The 20039-nt window shown below is 53.3% G+C and overlaps 1 protein-coding gene across 4 annotated transcripts in view; it reads left to right on the top strand.

Moving 5' to 3' along the window:
* The window catches only part of ARRB1 (arrestin beta 1), a 79526-nt gene that overhangs the window by 52607 nt on the left and 6880 nt on the right, over positions 1-20039 (top strand). Inside the window, exons 3-15 of one of the 4 annotated variants that reach the window (XM_081539672.1) lie at positions 883-943; positions 4440-4484; positions 5197-5393; positions 6699-6758; positions 7575-7642; positions 10725-10860; positions 11931-12015; positions 12442-12514; positions 13464-13601; positions 14899-14982; positions 16221-16244; positions 18478-18548; positions 19338-19389. In XM_081539672.1, the coding sequence (XP_081395798.1) occupies positions 883-943; positions 4440-4484; positions 5197-5393; positions 6699-6758; positions 7575-7642; positions 10725-10860; positions 11931-12015; positions 12442-12514; positions 13464-13601; positions 14899-14982; positions 16221-16244; positions 18478-18548; positions 19338-19389 (1094 nt within the window). Of the gene's footprint in view, positions 1-882; positions 944-4439; positions 4485-5196; positions 5394-6698; positions 6759-7574; positions 10481-10537; positions 10861-11930; positions 12016-12441; positions 12515-13463; positions 13602-14898; positions 14983-16220; positions 16245-18477; positions 18549-19337; positions 19390-20039 lie in introns of all 4 variants that reach the window. The other 3 variants (XM_081539671.1, XM_081539674.1, XM_081539673.1) reach the window with 3 other exon arrangements.

Here is a 20039-nt window from a genome sequence, read left to right as displayed (position 1 = left end):
TATTCCATCTTGGGTTCTTCTCAACCCAGGGCCCCAGGCAGCCCTATCAATCAATCAGAGTTGACATTTGGAATGAAACTCGTTTGTCATCTTGCTTCTGGACACTGAAGAACCATTAGAGTGTTTTCAGACCAGACTTCCATGGTTAGATTTGCATTTTAGGATGACCAGTCTGCCTAAGGCTGGGAGAAAGGTCCCTGGTGTGGGAGACTCCAGGCAGTAGATAATCAAGGAGCTGGTGCATAATCCTGTCAAGCGTGGCTGTGAGGACAGAGAAATCTGATGGAGGGTCAGTCGTCAGCATTTAGGGATTGTGGAGGAGTAGAGCACATCTAGAATGACACTTGGGATTCTAGCTCTGGGGTTCTCTCCTGAAGGCTGGCAACCAGCAGGGCACGGGCTCACAGCCTTGGAGAACAAGTCCTTGTTTTAGTGGATCCCTGCAGACTGCACAGAGGCGGGGAGCTATGAAGAGCTCAGAGATCAGTGTTCAGAGCCCCCACACCTCTTGGTGCCACTGGCCCTGCTCGGGGTCCCCCTGCTCTCAGAGATGCGCCCAGCACTCCCACTCAGCAAGCACCTTTGCTCCTGCCACTCCACCCTCAGTGGTGCTTGGTGTGAAGATCCCCGCAGGCCTCAGTGTCGTCATCTGCAAAATGGGAACAAGAACTTCTTTGCAGTGTTTTGGGATAAACAGGTGCTTTAAAATTTATACAAGGCTTTGCTATTCTTAGTATTAGGACTAGATCAGGTCCAAGTCCAGTTAGGATTCAATGATGAGGGTTAGGGTTGGGTCCAAGGAGTTCGGGGGCAGCTCCTAGGGTCTCCTCCGGTGCAGGGGCCCACAGCTGCTAATGCCTTTTGTGCCTCTCTTTTCCCCAGCTCACCGTCTATCTGGGAAAGCGGGACTTTGTGGATCACATCGACCTTGTGGAGCCCGTGGGTGAGTCCCTGGAGGCCAGAGAGAGAGGAGTGGGGAGGCAGGGCTGGCCTGGCCCCTCCCAGAGAAGGGCAGGTTGAAGTGGCCCAGGAATAGCCTTCAGGTCTCCAGAGGGGCCTGGTGCCAAGAATAGGATGTGAGTGGCTTTTGGCTCCAGTCAGCAAAGGCTAACTAAGCAGCTGCTTTCCTCTTCAGCTGAAGGGCCTGTGAGAGGACATTGTGGGAAGGATAGAGGTAAGAAGTGGGGCAAGCATCCTGATGATAAGAATGATGAGGATGTTGATGACAGCAGCCGCTACTTAGCATGAGGCTTAACTGTGTACCCAACACTGGGGGAACTACTCTTATTACCATCCCAAGCACAGAGAGGTTAAGTGACTTCCTCCAGGTCACAGAGCTAGTAGATTGAGGAGCCTGGATTGAGGAGCCAAACCTGGACAGTCTGGCTCCACAGATAACTTTGTTCTGCTCCCTTCTGATGGCAAAGGGTGGGAGATGGAAAGAAAACCTAGGGGCTTGTGAAATGGAGGCTGTCTTCAGTGACATGGGGTTCTTACCAGGAGGCTGGTCTGTGGCTGAAGGCACCTTCCAAGGACTTTTTTCAGGTCTTCTCTGAACCTCAGCACTCTTGAGGTTTTGAATTGGATCATTCTTTGCTGGCAGGGCCATCCCATGTGTTGAAGGATGCTTGGTAGCATTCCTGGCCTCTACCCATTAGACACTGGGAGTCTCCCCTTCCCAGTATTGCAATCAGAAATGTTTTTAGACATTGCTGGATATCCCTTTGGGGGGCAAAATCACCTTCGGTTAGGATTCTAAGAACTGTAGCTCTCCTTAAAGAACCTCGATCTCGTTGTCTCTTCCTACAACTTGTTTGAGGGGGAGAGGTCCGGGATTAACCCTAATTTACAGATGTGGACATTGAGACCCAGAGAGGTTAAATGATTGACGAGGGACATGAACAAACCTGGGTGAGACCAAAGAAGGTGACAGGTGGGAGGATGGGTCCTGGAAACCACAGGAGGCTAAGTCCAGATGAAGAAAGCGGGATGTGTTGCTTGGGGGAAAAATTCACAGAGAATGTGGCCTGGGGGCTGTCCTGGGGCCAAGAGGGCAGGACAGACGTGTGGTTCCAGAGTGCAGATGGAGCAGAGTACCAGGTATCAGCTCGCTGGGAGGAAGGTGTTTGTGACCTTGGGATGGGAGGCTTGGTGGGTCCCTGGGGTAGCTGTGCAGGTTGTGGGCTGCAGAGTCCAGCTCTACTCTGAGCCCCTTCCTTCCTGGCCTGGAGCCAGCCAGCCCTACTTTTCCTCCCTTGGTATTCTCTGAAGCTCACCGGCCTTTCTGCCATTTCCATCTCCCCCATGAACTTGGAGGCAGGGAGCAAACATCCCCGTGATTACCTGTGGCCTGCTCACCTTTGGCCAAGGCAAAGTTGCCTATGGGCTGTCTGAGGCCGGGGGTGTTCACACCCATTAGCCTTTAAGAATAGCAGCGGGGTCATGGGCGCTGGACATCACGAGGTCTGGGGAGAAGGGTAGGGGGATCTGGCTCCCCTAGCATACATAGGCACCCTGAGAACCGTTCAACCAGAGTTCACAGAGCACCTACTTCATGCCAGGCCCTGTGCTATACCCTGTAGATCCCAGAAAGTGCTGGGGCATCATACAAAGTTGATCAAATGACCGGCAGTGAGAAAAACTTCTCCCTTACATCGCTGAGCTGATTATGTCTTCCCAATGCTTCACTGTTGCCCTGGTTCCCCTGCAAACTCAGGGGAAAGTCTGAGCCCCCTGGCCTCATAGACAGGACATTTAAGGTCAGCAGGCCTGGGGACTTCCCAGTTGGTCCAGTGGTTAAGACTCTGCACTTCCAATGCAGAGGGCGTGGGTTCCGTCCCTGGTCAAGGAAATAAGATCCCACATGCTGCACAGCTGAAAAACAAAAACAAACAAACAGAAAACAGCCCATCTTTCCTTCCTCCAACAACCTCCAGGGTCTGCTCTCCAAGCCTCAGAGTTACACTCTTCCCACTGCCCACCTTGGGCTGTCCCTTGGTCATCTAATTGACTACCTTCACTTGCCCTTAAGACCTGCCTCAAGCTCCCCCACCCCTGGGAGCCTTCCTGACACCCCTCAGCTCGGGGAGTATCCTTGCTGGGATGCCCTCTCTACTGAGTTTACACTCCATCCCTGGTGCCCAGGCCTAGAGGAAGCCCCATAGTCAAAGGAGGGAAGATGCATGGCGGGCTCTGGGCACGTGGTGGGTACTCCCCTAATCCCTTGGTCCTGCCCAGCATGGGGAGAGGACTGGGAGTCCCTTGGGCACTCACTTTCTAATGTGGCCTCTGAGGTTCCCTGAGTGGCCAGCTGTGGGGGTCAGTGTGGGGTGGAGATGGCTGTGGATTAGACTGGGGATGTCAGGCAAGAGGGTGACCCCTGAGCCAGTCTTTCTGGCCTCCTGGGGTTCTGGGCAGAGAGAGCATCCTTTGTCTTCAACTGGACTCTGTACTCCCAAGGTCAGGCCTTGGGAGATTCTCCATGGTCACATGTGCCAGGCACCGGGTAATACTTGAAACTATTAATTCATTTAGTCCTCACAGGAGCCCTATGGGTGGGTATTACAGGTCTGCAAATCCCAAAGCCAGAAGTTCTGGGAGCCCCAAATTGTTCATGAGTTTGACACAGAATTCATCTAGTGGCAGACCTGGCCTGAACTGGTGGGAGGCAACTGATGCCTTAGTTAGCCTCTTGTTGAAAATGGTTTCCCTGCAGAGGTTTTAATGGGCTAGAGAAGGGGTGCTGCCCCAGAGCTGGCAGAATGCATTAGAGAAGATATGCAAGAGGGACCACATGGCCTTTCTATAATTCAAAACTTCTGAATTACACAGTATACCTGAAAAGGGGGTTTTGAACCCATCTTATTATTCTGACTAACAGACGAAGAAAGAGAAGTTAAATAACCTGCCTGGGTCAGTGGGTGGAGGGGGCATGGTGGTAACATTCACCAGCTGCTGGCCCCCTCATTTCTCTCATGATGCTTTTGTTTTGTTTATAATAATTTTATTTATTTTTGGCTGTGCTGGGTCTTCACTGCTGTTTGGCCTTTTCTCTAGCTGCAGGGAGCCGGGCCACTCTCCAGCTGCGATACTCGGACTTCTCATTGTGGTGGTTTTCTTGTTGTGGAGCACAGGCTCTAGGGTGCTCGGGCTTTAGTATGTCCAGTGCGAGGGCTCAGTAGTTGCAGCTCCCAGGCTCTAGAGCCCAGGCTCAGTAGCTGTGGCACATGGACTTAGTAGCTCTGCAGCATGTGGGATCTTCCCGGATCAGGGATCTAACCTGTGTCTCCTGCATTGGCAGGTGGATTCTTCACCACTGTGCCACCAGGGAAGCCCTCATGATGCTTGTGAACAGACAAATGGTTGGGTTTGAATTTAGCATGGTTTTGGGGGCTCAGAAGTTTGAGGTCATGTCTACTCACTCTCTGTCCTTCCTCTAGATGGAGTGGTTCTCGTGGATCCAGAGTATCTCAAGGAGAGGAGAGGTGAGCTGTGACCCCAGCCTGACCTCCAAGCTGGGGCCTTTCTGATTCTCCGGCAGAACATTGGCAATAAGGGAGGCAACAAGCCCATCCCTGCCCCTCCCCATGGGTTCTTCATGTGATGGCTCCAGTCAGCTTCAGAGCACGTGCTCCAGCACCCTGGGGCAGCCCCACCTGTACCCACTTTGGGAGACCCTTTTCATGTCTGAGCCCTTTGACATCCACCCAGCACGACTCTTGCAAGGCTGGGGGATGCAAACGGAGCAGGAGTTAGGGTCTTATTGTACAGAAGAGAAGACTTATTCCTAACGCAGTCAAGGGATTGTCTAAGGTCAGCAGGAAGACGGGAGATGGGGGTTGGGTGGAACAAGACACCGGGCCTTCCAGACACCACCTAGCACTTGTTTCCCCACCCTCTACTCTTCCCAGCCCCCATCGACCCTGTCAGGCCCTCTGCACACACGCCCTGGACTGCAGTGGGGGTGGAAAAGGACCGAACCCATCCAGCAGTCAGCCCTCGCCTCCTCCCGGGGCCAGGCACCTGACACTCCTGTCCCAAGGGCAGCACCGCCCTCCCTGCAGGAGCACTGGGACAGACCTGTGCCTCCGACAGACTGGCAGGGGAGCCGGTTCCCGGGCTGCAGCTGGCACTCTGGGTGAGGGGCATGTGTGCTTCCCTTCCCGGCCCCTCCTCAGCACCCCCTTGCTCCCACAGTCTATGTGACGCTGACCTGCGCCTTCCGCTATGGCCGGGAGGACCTGGATGTCCTGGGCCTGACCTTTCGCAAGGACCTGTTTGTGGCCAATGTGCAGTCTTTCCCGCCAGCCCCAGAGGACAAGAAGCCCCTGACGCGGCTGCAGGAGCGCCTCATCAAGAAGCTGGGCGAGCACGCCTACCCTTTCACCTTTGAGGTCAGGGACTGCCAGCCCCCGGGGCCCATTCCAGAAGCATCACCTTTAGCAGGCCCTCTGGGCAGGCATACGAGGGTAGCTGGGGCAGCAGCTCCAGGCCATGCAGTTTCCCCAGCGTACACTGGGGCCAGGGCACTGGCACTTACGCTGCCTGATAAGTGTCTCTTCTCTGGCCGCTGCCAGAAGTGTCACCCTTACCTCTACACTACTACCCGGACCCTCCCAAGTCCAGGTCATTGGTGGGAGAAGGAGGGGTCGAGGGGGTGCTGCAGAGAAATAAGGAGTCCTTTCTGGCCCCCGGGTCACTGCAAGGCTGTCTCCTCCTTCATACTGGCTGCCCACTAACCCTGCTTCAACCCAACTCCCAAACAAGAAAGGCAAGTAGTGGATTTCCCTGCTCGGCTGCCTTTCCACTCCAGGATTCTGGATTTTTACATCTGTTTCTCAGACTCTGATTCTGTGCTTCAGTGAAATCCCCTGACTGTGAGAGTCAGAGAAGGAGAGGATACGGAGCTGTCCTCTCTGTTATAGACCTATCATGGCTGCTATAATGAACCATTGCAAACCCAGTAGTAATTAAACCTGCAATTAGAATACAAACGTGTTATCTTACAGTTCTGAAGGTCGGAAGTCAAAAACAGCTCTCATGGCTAAAATCAAGTGTCAGCAGGGCTGCAGTCTCTCTGGAGGCTCTGGGAGAGAAACTGCTCCCTTGCCTTTTCCTGCTGCTAGAAACTGCTCACATTCTTTGGCCCCTGGCCTAGCCCTTTTCCATCTTCAAAGCCAGCAATGGCTGGTCCAGTCTTTCTCTAATCCCATCACTGTGATGCTGACTTTTCTGCTCCCTGCTTTCGCTGTTAAAGACACGGTGATTACGGTGGGCCCACCAGGCTAATCCAGGGTAATCTCCCCATTTTAGGATCCTTCACTGAATTATACTGTAAGACCCTTTTGCCCTTTTAGGTAACATTACCACAGGTTTTGGAGATTCGAATATGAACATCTTCAAGGGGCGATTATTCTACCTACCACAGTGCACATCACAGAGAGACCTTTTCAGCTCTTGTTCTGTGGGAGCTGTGATGCACTGAAATCCTTGGCTTTATTTCAGGGGCCTCTAGTCTAACATGAAGCATAGCTTAGCATGTTCTGATAGGGTAAACATGGTCTGTCCTGTGAATTGCCTAGTCTGATGGAAGGGACGTGGTCAGTCCTTAGGGGCCCTGGTCTGATGAATGTGTGTGAGGGTGGGAGACATGGAGAGGTCAGTGGTGAATATGACAAGTCTCTTTGTCCTCTTAACAGATCCCTCCGAACCTCCCATGCTCTGTGACGCTGCAGCCGGGACCTGAAGACACAGGGAAGGTGGGTGCCCCCCCGAGGGAGCATCTCTCTGGGTTCAAGACAGTGTCCCCAGGTCCCCGGCTCTCTCTCTGTCTGGAGGGTGCTGGAATTCTCCCGGTAGAAGCCTCCTTGTGTGTAAGCCAGGCTGATCCCACCTCAGATAAGCAGTCTTTTCAGACAGGGCAGCACATATGGCATCACCCTCACCCCCTACATTCAGTTATGTGCCGAGGGCCTCTCCCGAGTCACTCTCACTGGCCTCGGTATTGGCTGCCAAATGTCCTTTGGAAAACCGTCTGGCCTCACGAACCCTGTGTGGAGGTGCAGTCATCACTGTCTCACAGGTGGGGAAACTGAGGCTCAGACATAGGTGACCCCACAAGTGTTCCAGGCCTCAGAGCTCAGAGCCTGTTTCCTCATCTGTGCAATGGATGTGGTGGGATGTGCCTCATCATTTGGTCCAAAGGGTGGGGTGAGATGCTGAAGGGGTGCCCAGTGCAGGGTCTGTGTGGTGGTGGGGGTGGCGGTCCTAAACAGGGCTGCTGAAGGGCTTGTTGTTATTTCTGGGCAACTGCCTTGATGGGGACAATGCCCCCCAGACAGGCAGGACTCTGGAGCGGAGCTGGTCAGGGAGCAGCTCTGTGGGAGGGTCAGATGAGGGAGGCAGCTCCGCACAGGCTGAGTGCGGGGCGCCTTAGTCAGACAAGGCGGTCAGGCCGGGGGGGGGGGGGGGGGGACTGATATTCGCATCCAGCGGCCTCCTTAAACGAGAGGGTGGGCAGGCCTTGCTTATGGGAGCCGGCCCTCTCCACTGAGGTCAGTGACCCTTCCCCGCAGGCCTGCGGTGTGGACTATGAAGTGAAAGCCTTCTGTGCAGAGAACCTGGAGGAGAAGATCCACAAGCGGTGAGGAGGGCACAGCTTCCACCCGCCGGGTGCGGGCTGCCTGCCGGCAGAGGGAGGGAGACAGAAGTAACAATGCCTGGAAGTGGGAGAGGAGGGGCCTCGCATTCCAGCCTTGGAAACTCCAAGGGCACTGGGGAAGGCTGGCAGGTGGGGAGGGCTTCCTGGGGGAGGTGGCTCCATTACCCTGACTCAGGCCTCAGTGCTTTTTCCTTTGCATCACTGTACCCGCTTCCCTTATCGTCCTGCCTCTAATCTCTTCCTCTCCAGACTGCATGTCCTTTAATTTTGTTTTGGGAAAAAACCTGAAATTCAGATTGTTTTAAACAGTGAGCAAGATGTTTCCCGGCCAGCTTGGACCCCCATTTCCCAGTTCTCCTGGGAGGTCATCAGCAGGAGGTTGTGGGGGTGGGGTAGGGTTGTCAATAGAGGCTTCTGAACAGGGGAGGGAAGTGGAGAAAGTGAACCCACCCAGGGCAGACAGAGGAGGTCCGCCATGTCTCAGAGAGGGGAAGCATTTTCCTGGAGAGACACAGCCCTGGGCAGACAGACAGCCCAGGCTAGCAGCCATAAATAGCTGGCCCTAATTTATGGGGTGAGCTGCCCAGTCCTGCTCTAATACCTGCCCCTCCTGGGGTCGGGCTTTGCTTTGCCTCCTGGCAAGACTGGCCAGGGTCCCCAACTCTGCCTCCTGCTGCAGGCTTCTAGAAGACGCAGCAACCTCTTAGGGAGTGGGCTGAGTTTGTCACCTGGTGGTCATAGGATGCATTGCATCTCTCCACCTCCAGCTGGGCAACTTAAAGTGTGTAGAGAGATGGGACCCTTGTCCCTTGCTTCTCTGTTCCCTGTTTCTTCTTGATACCTGAGACCAGGAGAAAGGAAGAGGGGTGTAGGTTGTAGTAAGTAGCCTACCTAGAGCAACGAAGGGGAGGCAACATTGAGAGCCAGCACTCTCAACCTATCACCAATTTGACATTTTAAGTCCACACCAGAATTTACTAATAAGGATAGAGCAACTCACACTTACCAGGTTATTAGGCACCAGACACAGTTCAAAGTGATGGACATGTACAAACTAATTTAATCCTCACAGCAACCCTAAGAAGTTGATCCTGCTATTATCACCATTTTACAGATGAGGAGACTGAGGCAGAGAGGTTAATTTACTCAAGGTCATATAATCAGTATGGGGAGAATTAGGGCTTTTAAAAAAAAAATGATTTCTTTTTTACGTAGATCATCTCTAAAGACTTTATTGAATTTGTTGCAATACTGCCTGTGTTTTATGTTTTGGTTTTTTGGCCGTGAGACCTGTAGGATCTTAGCTCCCCAACTAGGCATCAAACCTACACCCCCTGCATTGGAAGGTGAAGTCTTAACCACTGGACCACCAGGGAAGTACCAAGAGCTAGGACTTCAACCTTGGTTATCCAGCTGTAGGAAATGGAGGTGGCTTATTTGAGAAATGGGATTGCTGGGACACCACCTGACTGAGTCCCCATCCCCACACCAAATCTTCCTGGCCCTGTTTCCTCCCTGAGCCCATCATGTTCTTTGAGCCCCATCTCTGGGTGTCCATCCTCTCACTGTCTTTATCCTCTTTACTGGCCTCCCTCCCCCTAGTGGAATCCACACCCCATCACTGAATTCCATCACCTCTCCACGCCTTCGTATCTTCCTGGGGCCCTTGTCCCCTGTGTATATTTTTATTTAATAGCTATTTAGTAGGTATTTATTATATGACAGCCAGCACTGTTATAGATACTGAGAATATAGCAGTGAACAATTTAGACAAAAACTTCTGTCCTTAAAGCAGGAGTCCCCAACCTTTTTGGAGCCAGGAACTGGTTTCTGGCTGAATAGGTTTCTGAACAGGAAGGCGGTTTTTCCGTGGACCAAGGTCAGTGGGTGGGTGAGGGATGGTTTGGGGATGACTCAAGTTCATTGCATTTATTGTGTACTATCTTCCCATTATTATTACATAAGCTCCTCCTCTGATCACCAGGCATTAGATTCCGGAGGTTGGGAACCCCTGCCTTAAAGGGCTCATACCATTAGCGACATACGGGATGCAGAAAGTGAAACGTGGTCCCTTTCTTAGCATCCTGGTGGTGGTGGTTTAGTTGCTGTCATGTCTGAGTCTTTGTGACCCCATAGACTGTAGCCATTCAGGCTCCTCTGTCCATGGAATTTTCCAGGCAAGAATACAGGAGTGGGTTGCCATTTCCTTCTCCAGGGGATCTTCCTGACACAGGGATCGAACCCAGGTCTCCTGCATTGCAGGTAGATTCTTTACCAACTGAGCTACCAGGGAAGCATCCTGTTGGCTACCAAAACACAGATCCACATACAGTACTGTCATGGGATGGTTTGGCCTCTGATGTGGTGGGAGTTCAGACCAGGAGAAGGTCAGAGTGGGTGGATCTAGGACGTTTCCTGGAAGAACAGGTGCTTGGCTGGCCCTTGCAGAAGGAAGCAAATGAGGGCAGAAGCCGGAAGAGAGTGTTATAGGTTGGGACCCAGGGTATGCAAAGCTTCAGAAATAGGACTAGAGGGACCATCAAGCATGAGAGTGAGGTGGGGAGGGGCTGACCCACTCCGTGAGGGAACTGGCTCTGAAACCTCACTGAAGAGCCTCAATTTGTGTCTTGGCCCAAGCACTTGCCTTCACTGTGCCCCCAAGAGGGAGAGGGGGTGCTCACACTTCAAAGGGGGATGGGGATGCAGGGAGACGGCCAGGACCCAGGACCCTTCAGAAGGCACACGGACTTCTGAAGTCAACCACATCCTAGAAGACACTGGGGACTCTCAGGGTGGAAGAGGTTGGAGTGGGACCAGATGGTAACAGGGCCCTGTGCCAACCTCTGCCACATCCTAGAAGACACTGGGGACTCTCAGGGTGGAAGAGGTTGGAGTGGGACCAGATGGTAACAGGGCCCTGTGCCAACCTCTGCCGTTTGGACTGGAGTCCAAGGAAATGGGAACCATGGCAGTCTCTTGAGCAAGAGAAGGATGTGAGGGTCGCAAGGGAAGGGGATGGAGGTGGGGGACTCTGGTCATCGTTTGCTCTGCCCATGTCCACTAGGAATTCTGTGCGGCTGGTCATCCGGAAGGTTCAGTATGCCCCAGAGAGGCCTGGCCCCCAGCCCACGGCCGAGACCACCAGGCAGTTCCTCATGTCAGACAAGCCCTTGCATCTGGAGGCCTCCCTGGACAAGGAGGTAGGAGGTTGGGGCTTGGCATGGGTGGGGCTGCCCTCCCAGGGCTGGACCCTCAGATCCCAGCTCTCTCACAGCCTCTGGGATTCCTTGGGTGGGGCTTCTGCCTCCAGCCCGAGGACCCACAGGGCTCAGGGAAGCTGAGACCTCCTTGGGAGATTTGGAGATGCCTCTGGGGACTGAAGGGGTAACAGAGTGGGGCGTGAGCCTGAAGGATGTGGTTGACTTCAGAAGTCAGTGTGCCTTCTGAAGGGTCCTGGGTCCTGGCCGTCTCCCTGCATCCCCATCCCCCTTTGAAGTGTGAGCACCCCCTCTCCCTCTCGGGGGCACAGTGAAGGCAAGTGCTTGGGCCAAGACACAAATTGAGGCTCTTCAGTGAGGTTTCAGAGCCAGTTCCCTCACAGAGTGGGTCAGCCCCTCCCCACCTCACTCCTGCTTCTTCCAGATCCTCCCAGGTCTAAATTCCAGGCAGCAGAGCTGGCAGGGACTTGATGTATCACTTACTCCAGCCCTTCCAGTGGATAGCGGGGGAGACTGGGGCTTAGATAACCTGTCCAAGGCCATACCGCTCTCATCTTTATTATTGTTAGTATTACTGTTATCATTACTTTTGGTGACCAACCCAGGACTGGAACCCAGGATTGTGCTGTGCTGAGTCACTCAGTCATGTCCTACTCTTTGTGACCCCATGGACTGTAGCCCACCAGGCTCCTCTGTCCATGGGGATTCTCCACACAAGAATACTGAAGTAGGTTTCCATGCCCCCCTTCAGGGGATATTCCCACCCCAGGTCTCCTGCATTGCAGGTGGATTCTTTACCATCTGAGCCACCAGGGAAGCCCAGAACCCAGGATTATTACCTTCTAATTCAATTATCTTTCAAGGTCCACAGAGGAACTTAAGTCTCACATGCCTGGTGGCTTAGCATCAGTGGGAAGTAGCTGATGAGCCTGGGGCCAATGTCAGAGTGGCTAAGGCCTGGGGAGCCCCAGGAGATGTGTGTGGGGCCTTGTCTCCCTCCCCTTCATCTAAAGCTTTGGAATCCCCCCCACCCCACTTCTTCCACCTCCCAGATCTACTACCATGGAGAACCCATCAGTGTCAATGTCCATGTCACCAACAACACCAACAAGACAGTGAAGAAGATCAAGATCTCAGGTACCCAGGCAGAGGGCCAGTCCAGGGGGCGGGCAAGGGGACTCTTCCCAGGGGTTGGGGGCAGCCAAAGGCTCTCCCTTTGCTCACAGCCTTGTAAATAACTTCTAGCCTGAAGGGAAGACTAAGGCCTGCTCTAAGCCGAAGGGTAAGGCTTTTGAGGCTGGTAACACAGGCTGCTTACTGGCCAGGTAATGAGTTTACTGTTGAAGCCCCTTCTAAGTTCCCTAGACAGAGCTGTCCTTGAGGGGGAGATTTTTGGTTATGGTAGGAAGTGGGCCTGTTCAGGCTGCCCTTTGGGTGGAGGATGGGGTCCATCTCCTGCAGAAACTCCCGGTGGCCTCTGGCTGTTACCTGGGGCTGAACATCCCAACTCAGGGAGCCTGGGAGCCCTGGACTCACCCACCTCTTTTCCCTCTTTCTCTGCAGTGCGCCAGTATGCAGACATCTGTCTTTTCAACACAGCCCAATACAAGTGCCCCGTGGCCATGGAAGAGGCTGAGTAAGTGAGCACAAGCCCAGCCTTGGACGGGTGGAATCAGCTGGGGAAAAGAGAAGTTATAGGTCCATTAGCTCTTCTCCACCTGGCAGAGGGCCTGGCCTTAGACTTGCTCGCTGCTCAGCGTAGATGGCCCTGAATAGCTTTTTTAAAAACCACCCAGCCACTTGGTTTAGCTACAAGGAAATATATACTCCAGTCAGGGAAAAGACACACTAAAACTAGAATGACAAAATAAGAGCTAGTGAATCTGCGAGGAGTAGGGCTATGGAAACCTAGATTGCCTGGAGCCTTCTGAACTGGGGTTGCCGCTGCCCCCAGCGTGCAGAGAAGGAAATGGAGGCAGAGAGATGTGACTCGCTGAGCCTCACAGGGCTGGCCGGTGGCAGAGCTGGGGCTCCAAGGCTTGCTGCACCCCAGCTCTCTTATTGTTGAAAAGGGGCTGGGGGATGGAGCAAAAGTGGGTAAAAACTGAACAATCCAAACACCTTATACACAATGGATAGAGATGAGATGTAGCAGGTAAGGTCTTCATTGTAGAACTTAGGAGGTGAGTGCTCACTGCACCATTCTTTCAGTTTTCCTGTATGTTTGAAATTTTTTCATAATAATACATTAGGGGAAAAACAGGCCACATTCTCTCCACTAAAAAAAATTATCCTAGTCAAACAGCACAGGGCCAAACAGTACAATGAATTTTTAAAAACTTGCAGCTGCTTAGAAACCACGAATGAAGTTGTTGGATCACCCCAGAGTCACTGCTGTTTGCATGTGGAGCAGAGATATCCCCTTTTGGGTGGCAGTGGTCTCCCTGCCAGAGCTGGGCCTAGAAGTGGGCCCTTCACAGGGGAGGGAGGCTTAGAGCAGAGCTGGCTCTGTGTCCTGGGTGGGCTGGGGGTGAGGCTGGGGTTGGCTCTGGGGGCATCTCCACACCAGTTCCCCTTCTTTCCAGTGACACAGTGGCACCCAGCTCTACGTTCTGCAAGGTCTACACGCTGACCCCCTTCCTGGCCAACAATCGAGAGAAGCGGGGCCTCGCCCTGGACGGGAAGCTCAAACATGAGGACACAAACCTGGCCTCCAGCACCCTGTGAGGACCCACCCTCCCTAGTCCCAGGCTCCCCACTGTGTGTTAGTTGCTCAGTCGTGTCTGACTCTTTGTGACCCTATGGACTGCAGCCTGCCCGGCTCCTTTGTTCATGGGATTTTCCAGGCAAGAACACTGGAGTGGGTTGCCGTGCTCTCCTCCAGGGGCTCTTTCCGACCCAGGGATCGAACCTGGGTCTCCTGCATTGGAGGCAGATTCTTTACCATCCTCCCCCAGATGGGTCCACACCCACTTTGGTCCCAGCAGGGCCAGCAGAGGCTCAGGCTACCCTCTCCCCAACCATTGTCCAGGGCACGTCCTCATGAGCTTGAACTGCCAGGGAAGTTGTCGCCTGATCCCACCCCTCTCCAGGGGTGCCCAGAGAACAAGATGAACCACTCCACCAGGCTCCCTTAGTCAGTGCCTTGCCCAGGGGAGGGTGACATGGAGAGGCTTCGTGCAGGAGGCAGCAGCTCCTGACCTCGTTGTGTCTTCAGTTGGATAGAGTGCCTCCCTGAGGCAGAGCAAGGCTGGAAGGAAGCATGGAAAGAAGGAAGGGAGGGAGGGGCTTCTGGAAGGGTCCTGGGAGGAGAGGATGAATGAGGATGGGGTCCGGGAGTCCAGAAAGATGAGGGTGGTGAGCTGGGCTCTACCACATGTGGAGGTGTCCCAGAAGGTAGGGATCCCAGGGATCGCAAGGTCGCCACTGACTCTCAGGCCACCCTGCTCTAATGGAAACCAGGGGGTATGAGGACCCCTCTTGCCCTGCCTGCTGAGGTCTGGCCCTTCCTGGGGACTGGCTGACCCACCTCTGCAGCACCTCTGCCCACGATTCTAGCCCAAACGCTGTCTTACCTGCCCTTGCATGTGCCACCCACTTCCCTTTTCTTCCCTGACCCAAATCCTAGTTGCCTTCAACACCTAGTGAATGCACCACCTTCTGCAGGGTCTTTCCCTGTGCAGGCTCCCTTCCCTTCCCCTGCCCACTGCCCTGTCCTCTCTGCCAGCAGCCAGAGAAAGGGAAGCCACCTGGCAGGAAGAGCCCACCCCTCACCTACTTGATGGGACTCCGGCTCCAGGAGGGTAGGAGGTGGTTCCCAGGGCAGCACAGCCAGACTTGGAGCCCAGTGCTCTGAGTTCTTGCTCCCCAAGGGCAGACCTCGCCTTTCTCACACACTGGGCTCTGCCTGCACCTGTTGGCTGAGTGGTCAGGAGAGGGACTTATGGTGCTGCCCTGGCATACCCCATCCTGCCGTGTCTCACAAGACCCATGAACTGGCTTCCCTGTGTCGCCTTGCAGGTTGAGGGAAGGAGCCAACCGGGAGATCCTGGGCATCATTGTTTCCTACAAAGTGAAGGTGAAGCTGGTGGTGTCTCGTGGCGGGTGAGTGCTCCAGCCCAGCCCAGCCCTGACCCCAACGGGTGGGCGGGAAGGTCCCTGACGGCCACACCCACTGCCCCATTCTGCCTGTTAGCTGGATCTTGTCTTGTTCCTCCTCTTCCTTCTCCTCCACCCTTTTCCCTCTCCTGCTGCAGAGGCTTTCAGGCCCTCTCTTTTCCTCCTCCCTTTCTCCCCTACCCCCTTTTCTTTTTCCTCCTCTTTTACCTCCTCCTCCTCTTCCCTGTCCCTGGTCTGGGCACATGAGAGGTGGTGGGAACTTCCTAAGAGTCTGTGCTGTGGGGTCTCCAAGGGGTGCTGTGCCTGTCATCACATCTCAGGGCACAGCACCCACCACACCCCCACTTATGCCCAGGCTGATCTGCTGGGGAAGTGGCTCAAGGAGCTCAGAATCCCAGAGCTGGATTGGGGGTGCTCTGACTGTCCCATTTTACAGATGGGGAAACAGAGGCCAAAACAGTTCCCCACACATTTCCTGAAATCTCCTCCTCTAATCTCAGGTCGTGGGCTGGGTGCTGGGGTAACGACAGTAAACCAAACATATTCCCTGACCTGGAGCAGAGTCAGGTTGAAGCCCAGAAAGAACTCGCACTTTGCCCCATATACTGAGCCTACAGGTTGTTGTAAATCTAGAATTAGGATTTCTAATTTGTCAGAGGGATTTTTTTTAAAATTCATAAATTTCTTTGAAAAGATTGGAAAGCTAATAGCATTAGACATCAAGTCTCCTTTATTTTTAGAATAATGCCTCCTGCGGTGGTGGTGTATAATACTGGCCACGTATTACAGGACATCTCAGAATCGCAGATCTCAAATCCTGTGTCCTGTGACTTTTGCAAGACGCCGTGGGTCTTATGGGTCTTGTGCTTCAGGCTCCTTCTTGAGGCATCCTCAGGGCATCCTAAAGTACTTCTTTCTGCCATTGGATAGTCCCAGCTTCCCCAGGGCAGGCAGCACAGGGCTGAACTTGTGTGTCTACTTTACAGATGAGGACCCTGGGGCTGCCCTCGCAGGGGGTTTGGCTGCACTGGGCCTGGTTTCAGTTCTCCTGGCAGGGCTCGCATCACTTCTGTATATCCCTGATGAGCAGTTACACCTGGGGTGGGTGGAGTGTGTTCCTGGGTCTAATCTACCCCAAAGTGTGGTGAATGAACGTGCTTTCTGTTTTCTTCCTCTCTGAACTCTCTCCTGACCACTTCTTCTGCCTCCTCTGACCCACCCAGCCTGTTGGGAGATCTTGCATCCAGGTAAAGCCCCTCCCTTCAACCTGATCAACCCACCTTCCTGAAGGGCCCAGAGACCATTGTCCTGACCATCCAGAGCCACGGGCCCTGGGTAGGAAGGACTCTTAGCACTCACTTTTTTGATTGCCAGGCTCAGGCATGTGCGGGGACTAGGACTCTCTCCAGAGGGGCTGGGGAAGTGCGGTTTCTCCTTTCAAACCTTGCCCTGCTCTTCTATCCCACCCAAGTGACAAGGACCTTTGCAGACAGCAAAGTGGGCTTCAGTGATCTGGGAAGTGGACCCCAATCAGTCTGTTTTGCAGGATGTTTTGGATAAACTCAGGCTTCGTGGCTTTCAAACCCTTCTACATGAACGAGAACTAACTGCTGGCTGAGTGTTGCTAAGAAGTCCTGAGGAGCTCTGCTTCTGTAGACAAGACTCCTTGGAACCAGCTGGATCCACATGCATTTCCCACAAATTTATGTGCCCCAAACCCAGTGGCTTTGCTTCCTACTGTCACAGGAAGCTAATATTGCTCATCCCAAGAAACCTTAGTCCATTAGGAGAAATGAAATTAATTCAATTCAACTTGATTCAATCTAGTTCGGTAAAGAGTTCCTGAACCCAGACTTGAGCCCAGCCTTGTGAGGGAGACTGAGGTCCCAGACAGGAATCAGACACACTCCCTGCCCATGATTGCTCGTCACCTGGTGGAAGGAAGGTTAAGGTCCACATTCTTCCATCCATATTCTGGATGGCTTTAGTGACAGTTAGTGGTCTCAGTCTTCCACCAGCTTCCATTCTGATAGCTCACTTTTCCAAGTGAACTGAAGAAGCTGTCCTCTTTGGAAGCAAAAAAAAAAAAAAAAGGCAAAAAACAAAAGTCAAACAAAAAAGCCATGTTGTTTCAATAGCTTTATGAAACCTCCATGTCCCTGTTGAGGGGAAGTCATGATTCTGGCAGGCACAAACCTCACAGTTTAACCAAGCCTTTTACCTACATTACCTTCTGGAAGTGGTTCTAGAAAGTGAGTAGAGTTAACGCTGTTTTCTAGGTGAGCTCAGTGAGACTTAAAGATGTAAACTGCTCCTCAGTGAATAGGGGGCTAGGGGAACATCCCTTCCTGGTTGCATAGTTGGTTCCCCTGACCACTTCATCACCTGCCCCATCCTCCCCTCATCCCAGCCCTGGCAGCAAAGTCAGTAAGGTGATGTGCCTGGAGGCGCTCATGGTTGACAGGGCCTTATAGGGTGACACTCCCCTGCAGAGTAGAGGAGCTTTCCCGGCTGCTTTTGTCCAGAGTGGAGAGAGGGGGTGGGTGGAATCACCTTCTCAATTCTGAGTTGTTATCACACAGGGTTAAGGGTGTGAATTAGGGAGTCAGAATCCTCAGCCTGTCACTTTCTTTTAATAGCTATAGAGCCTTGGACAAGATACGTTTTCTCCTTGGTCTCAATTTCCCAATCTGTACACTGGGTATAATAGTAGGGTTGTTGTGAAGATTAAAAAGAGTCACTCTAGAATACTGCTTGGTGCAGAGTCAGCACCCTGTTGGTGTCTGCTCTTGTTATTATTCTGTCCATCAGGGCCAAGGGCAAAGAAGCCTGGTCAGAAGCACTAGCTAGTAGCATCACCTCTCCCATCCTTCCACCCCTATAGGGCTTCAAGGCTCTGAGCACAGTGTAGACAACTCTGTGTAGACAACTGGGGCCTGGGTCCCATCCAGCTTGAATTTGATTAAACTGACCTCAGCAGTGCATCATCTAGATTGCAGGGGGCTCAGGCCACCTGGGCACTTTCATAAAAGCCCCCTGGAGATGTTGAGAGATAGGAGAGTGAGGGTGGGAGAAGTTTGAATCAGGAAGTTGGGAAGGGCAGTGGCAGGGGAGGCTGGGCTGTGACCATTGGAGGGCCCCAGGATCTTGGGGCACCTCTGGAGCGACCTGGTAAGCAAGATTCATGCTCACTTCCCCGTGCCACCTCCCAGCTCATGGGAATTCAGGGAGCCTTCTCAGGAAAGGGGAAGTTTCCATTTCTTTCAGGAGCCAGAAGAAGAGGTCTCCCAGTTAGCTCCCAGATAGGCTGATGCTCAGAGAGTGGTGGGACTGGGGCTTGAGGCCAGATTTCCTGCCTCTTGATCCAGAGCTGCCTCCCCTGATCACAAAACCTTTCTCAGTCCTCAGACTGATGGGGCATTGAGTCTGACATTGAGTCTGGGATTGGGCTCAAGGCTCAACTGTCTGGGTCTCTTTCAGCGATGTGGCCGTGGAACTGCCTTTCACCCTAATGCACCCCAAGCCCAAAGAGGAACCCCCACATCGGGAAGGTAAGAAGAATCTGTGAGTTCCTGGGATAGGGTTTCCCTGTCACCTCACCTCTCACTGAGTCAGCCTTCACCCCAGGGTCACCGCTCTTCCCCAGTTCACAGGATCTTTTGTGAGGCCCACACTCCTATTTACATCTGACTCCCCAGTAGACAGAAAGGTCTGGCTCTGTTCTCTATGGGCTGGGGGTGGTGAGGGTGGTGGGAAGGGCCATGCCAGGAGCCCTTGTCTCGCATCCAGGCACAGCCAAAGGGTCTACATAGATAGGATGATATCTGGGCACACCATCCCGGTGATATTTCCAAGTGATACCAGATTGGTCATATTTCATTAAACCTAAGACTGTTCCAGTCAAAAGACATTGTAGCACGTACTACAAAGAAAGATAAATGTTCCCACAATTAAACTATGAAATGCCAATGACTGTAAAACATACCCCAAGTTCAGAGATGCGAAAATGTGAATAGTTATATTAGAATTAGTGAGTCAGGCATGCAACAAATGAATCTAAGTTGTGTTGGAGACATGCTGAAAAGAGCAGGGTCCGGAGATTTTTCTGTTCCCCTGGTGCTGCTCCCTGGCCCTCCTTGGCTCTCCCTGGACCCTCCTCCCTGCATTTAAGATGATTTGAGGTGTTTCCAAGACCAGGGACCAGCCCTGGCTTCCTCACTCCTGCTTTCTCCTTTTCCCTCTCCTACCTTAGCTTAGTTGTCCCGGGGTGAGGACCTTGCCCACCTGCCCCCTCGCCCACTCATCAGTAACCCATGGGCGGTCATCTGCCCTGTGTTTAGTTCCAGAGCACGAGACGCCAGTAGATACCAATCTCATAGAACTTGACACCAAGTAAGCAGAATCCTGCCTGCAGACATGGGCGGGGCGGGCCTTGGGCGGTGGGCGGGGCTACCTGGTTATTTGCGTTTATGCTAATTAACCCCGAGGAGCAGCTGGTCTAACCCATCTGCTGAGAGCCACCTCTGCTCGCCTCTTCAGCAACCCGCTTGCCTGCATGTGACTTGAAGGACCCTCGGTGCCTGTTCCTCTTCCTCCTGCCTTGGTGGGGGTCTGTCTTCCTCCCTCGTCCTTGCACGTCCGTCAATCCGTCAGTCCGTTCGTCCATCCACAGCACCTGCTCGGCTGTCACAGGGCTGGTTTGTGGCCCTGGGCTGGGACCCTCCTGCTTGGCTGGTGTCCAGGCTGTGGGGTGGGGAAGGTTCTGGGGATCTGCTTGTTTCTAACTCGCGAGGACCGGTATGGATGGCCCTGTGGTCACAGGCTGTTGCCTCACGGGACAGTGGCCAGAGGAGAAGACCTGGGCAAACGTTATGAACCACCTCCAGAGCCAAGCATCTTTCTCGCTCCAGCTCCAAATCTATGCTTCCTTTGTCTTCCAGGAGATGTGTTGGGTCTTAAGTCACTCCATGGAGGATACCCTGTGCAGTTGGCTGAATTCTGTGGGGCTGGGGCCTGGAGAGTGGGTCCATGTGGACATGTTT

Source organism: Giraffa tippelskirchi, chromosome 11, assembly GCF_054371585.1.
Source record: "Giraffa tippelskirchi isolate mGirTip1 chromosome 11, T2T-mGirTip1v1.2.pri, whole genome shotgun sequence".
Classification (NCBI taxonomy): Eukaryota; Metazoa; Chordata; class Mammalia; order Artiodactyla; family Giraffidae; genus Giraffa; species Giraffa tippelskirchi.
The sequence above is the reverse complement of the archived record's forward strand: the minus strand, read 5'-3'. Positions and strand labels throughout refer to the sequence as shown.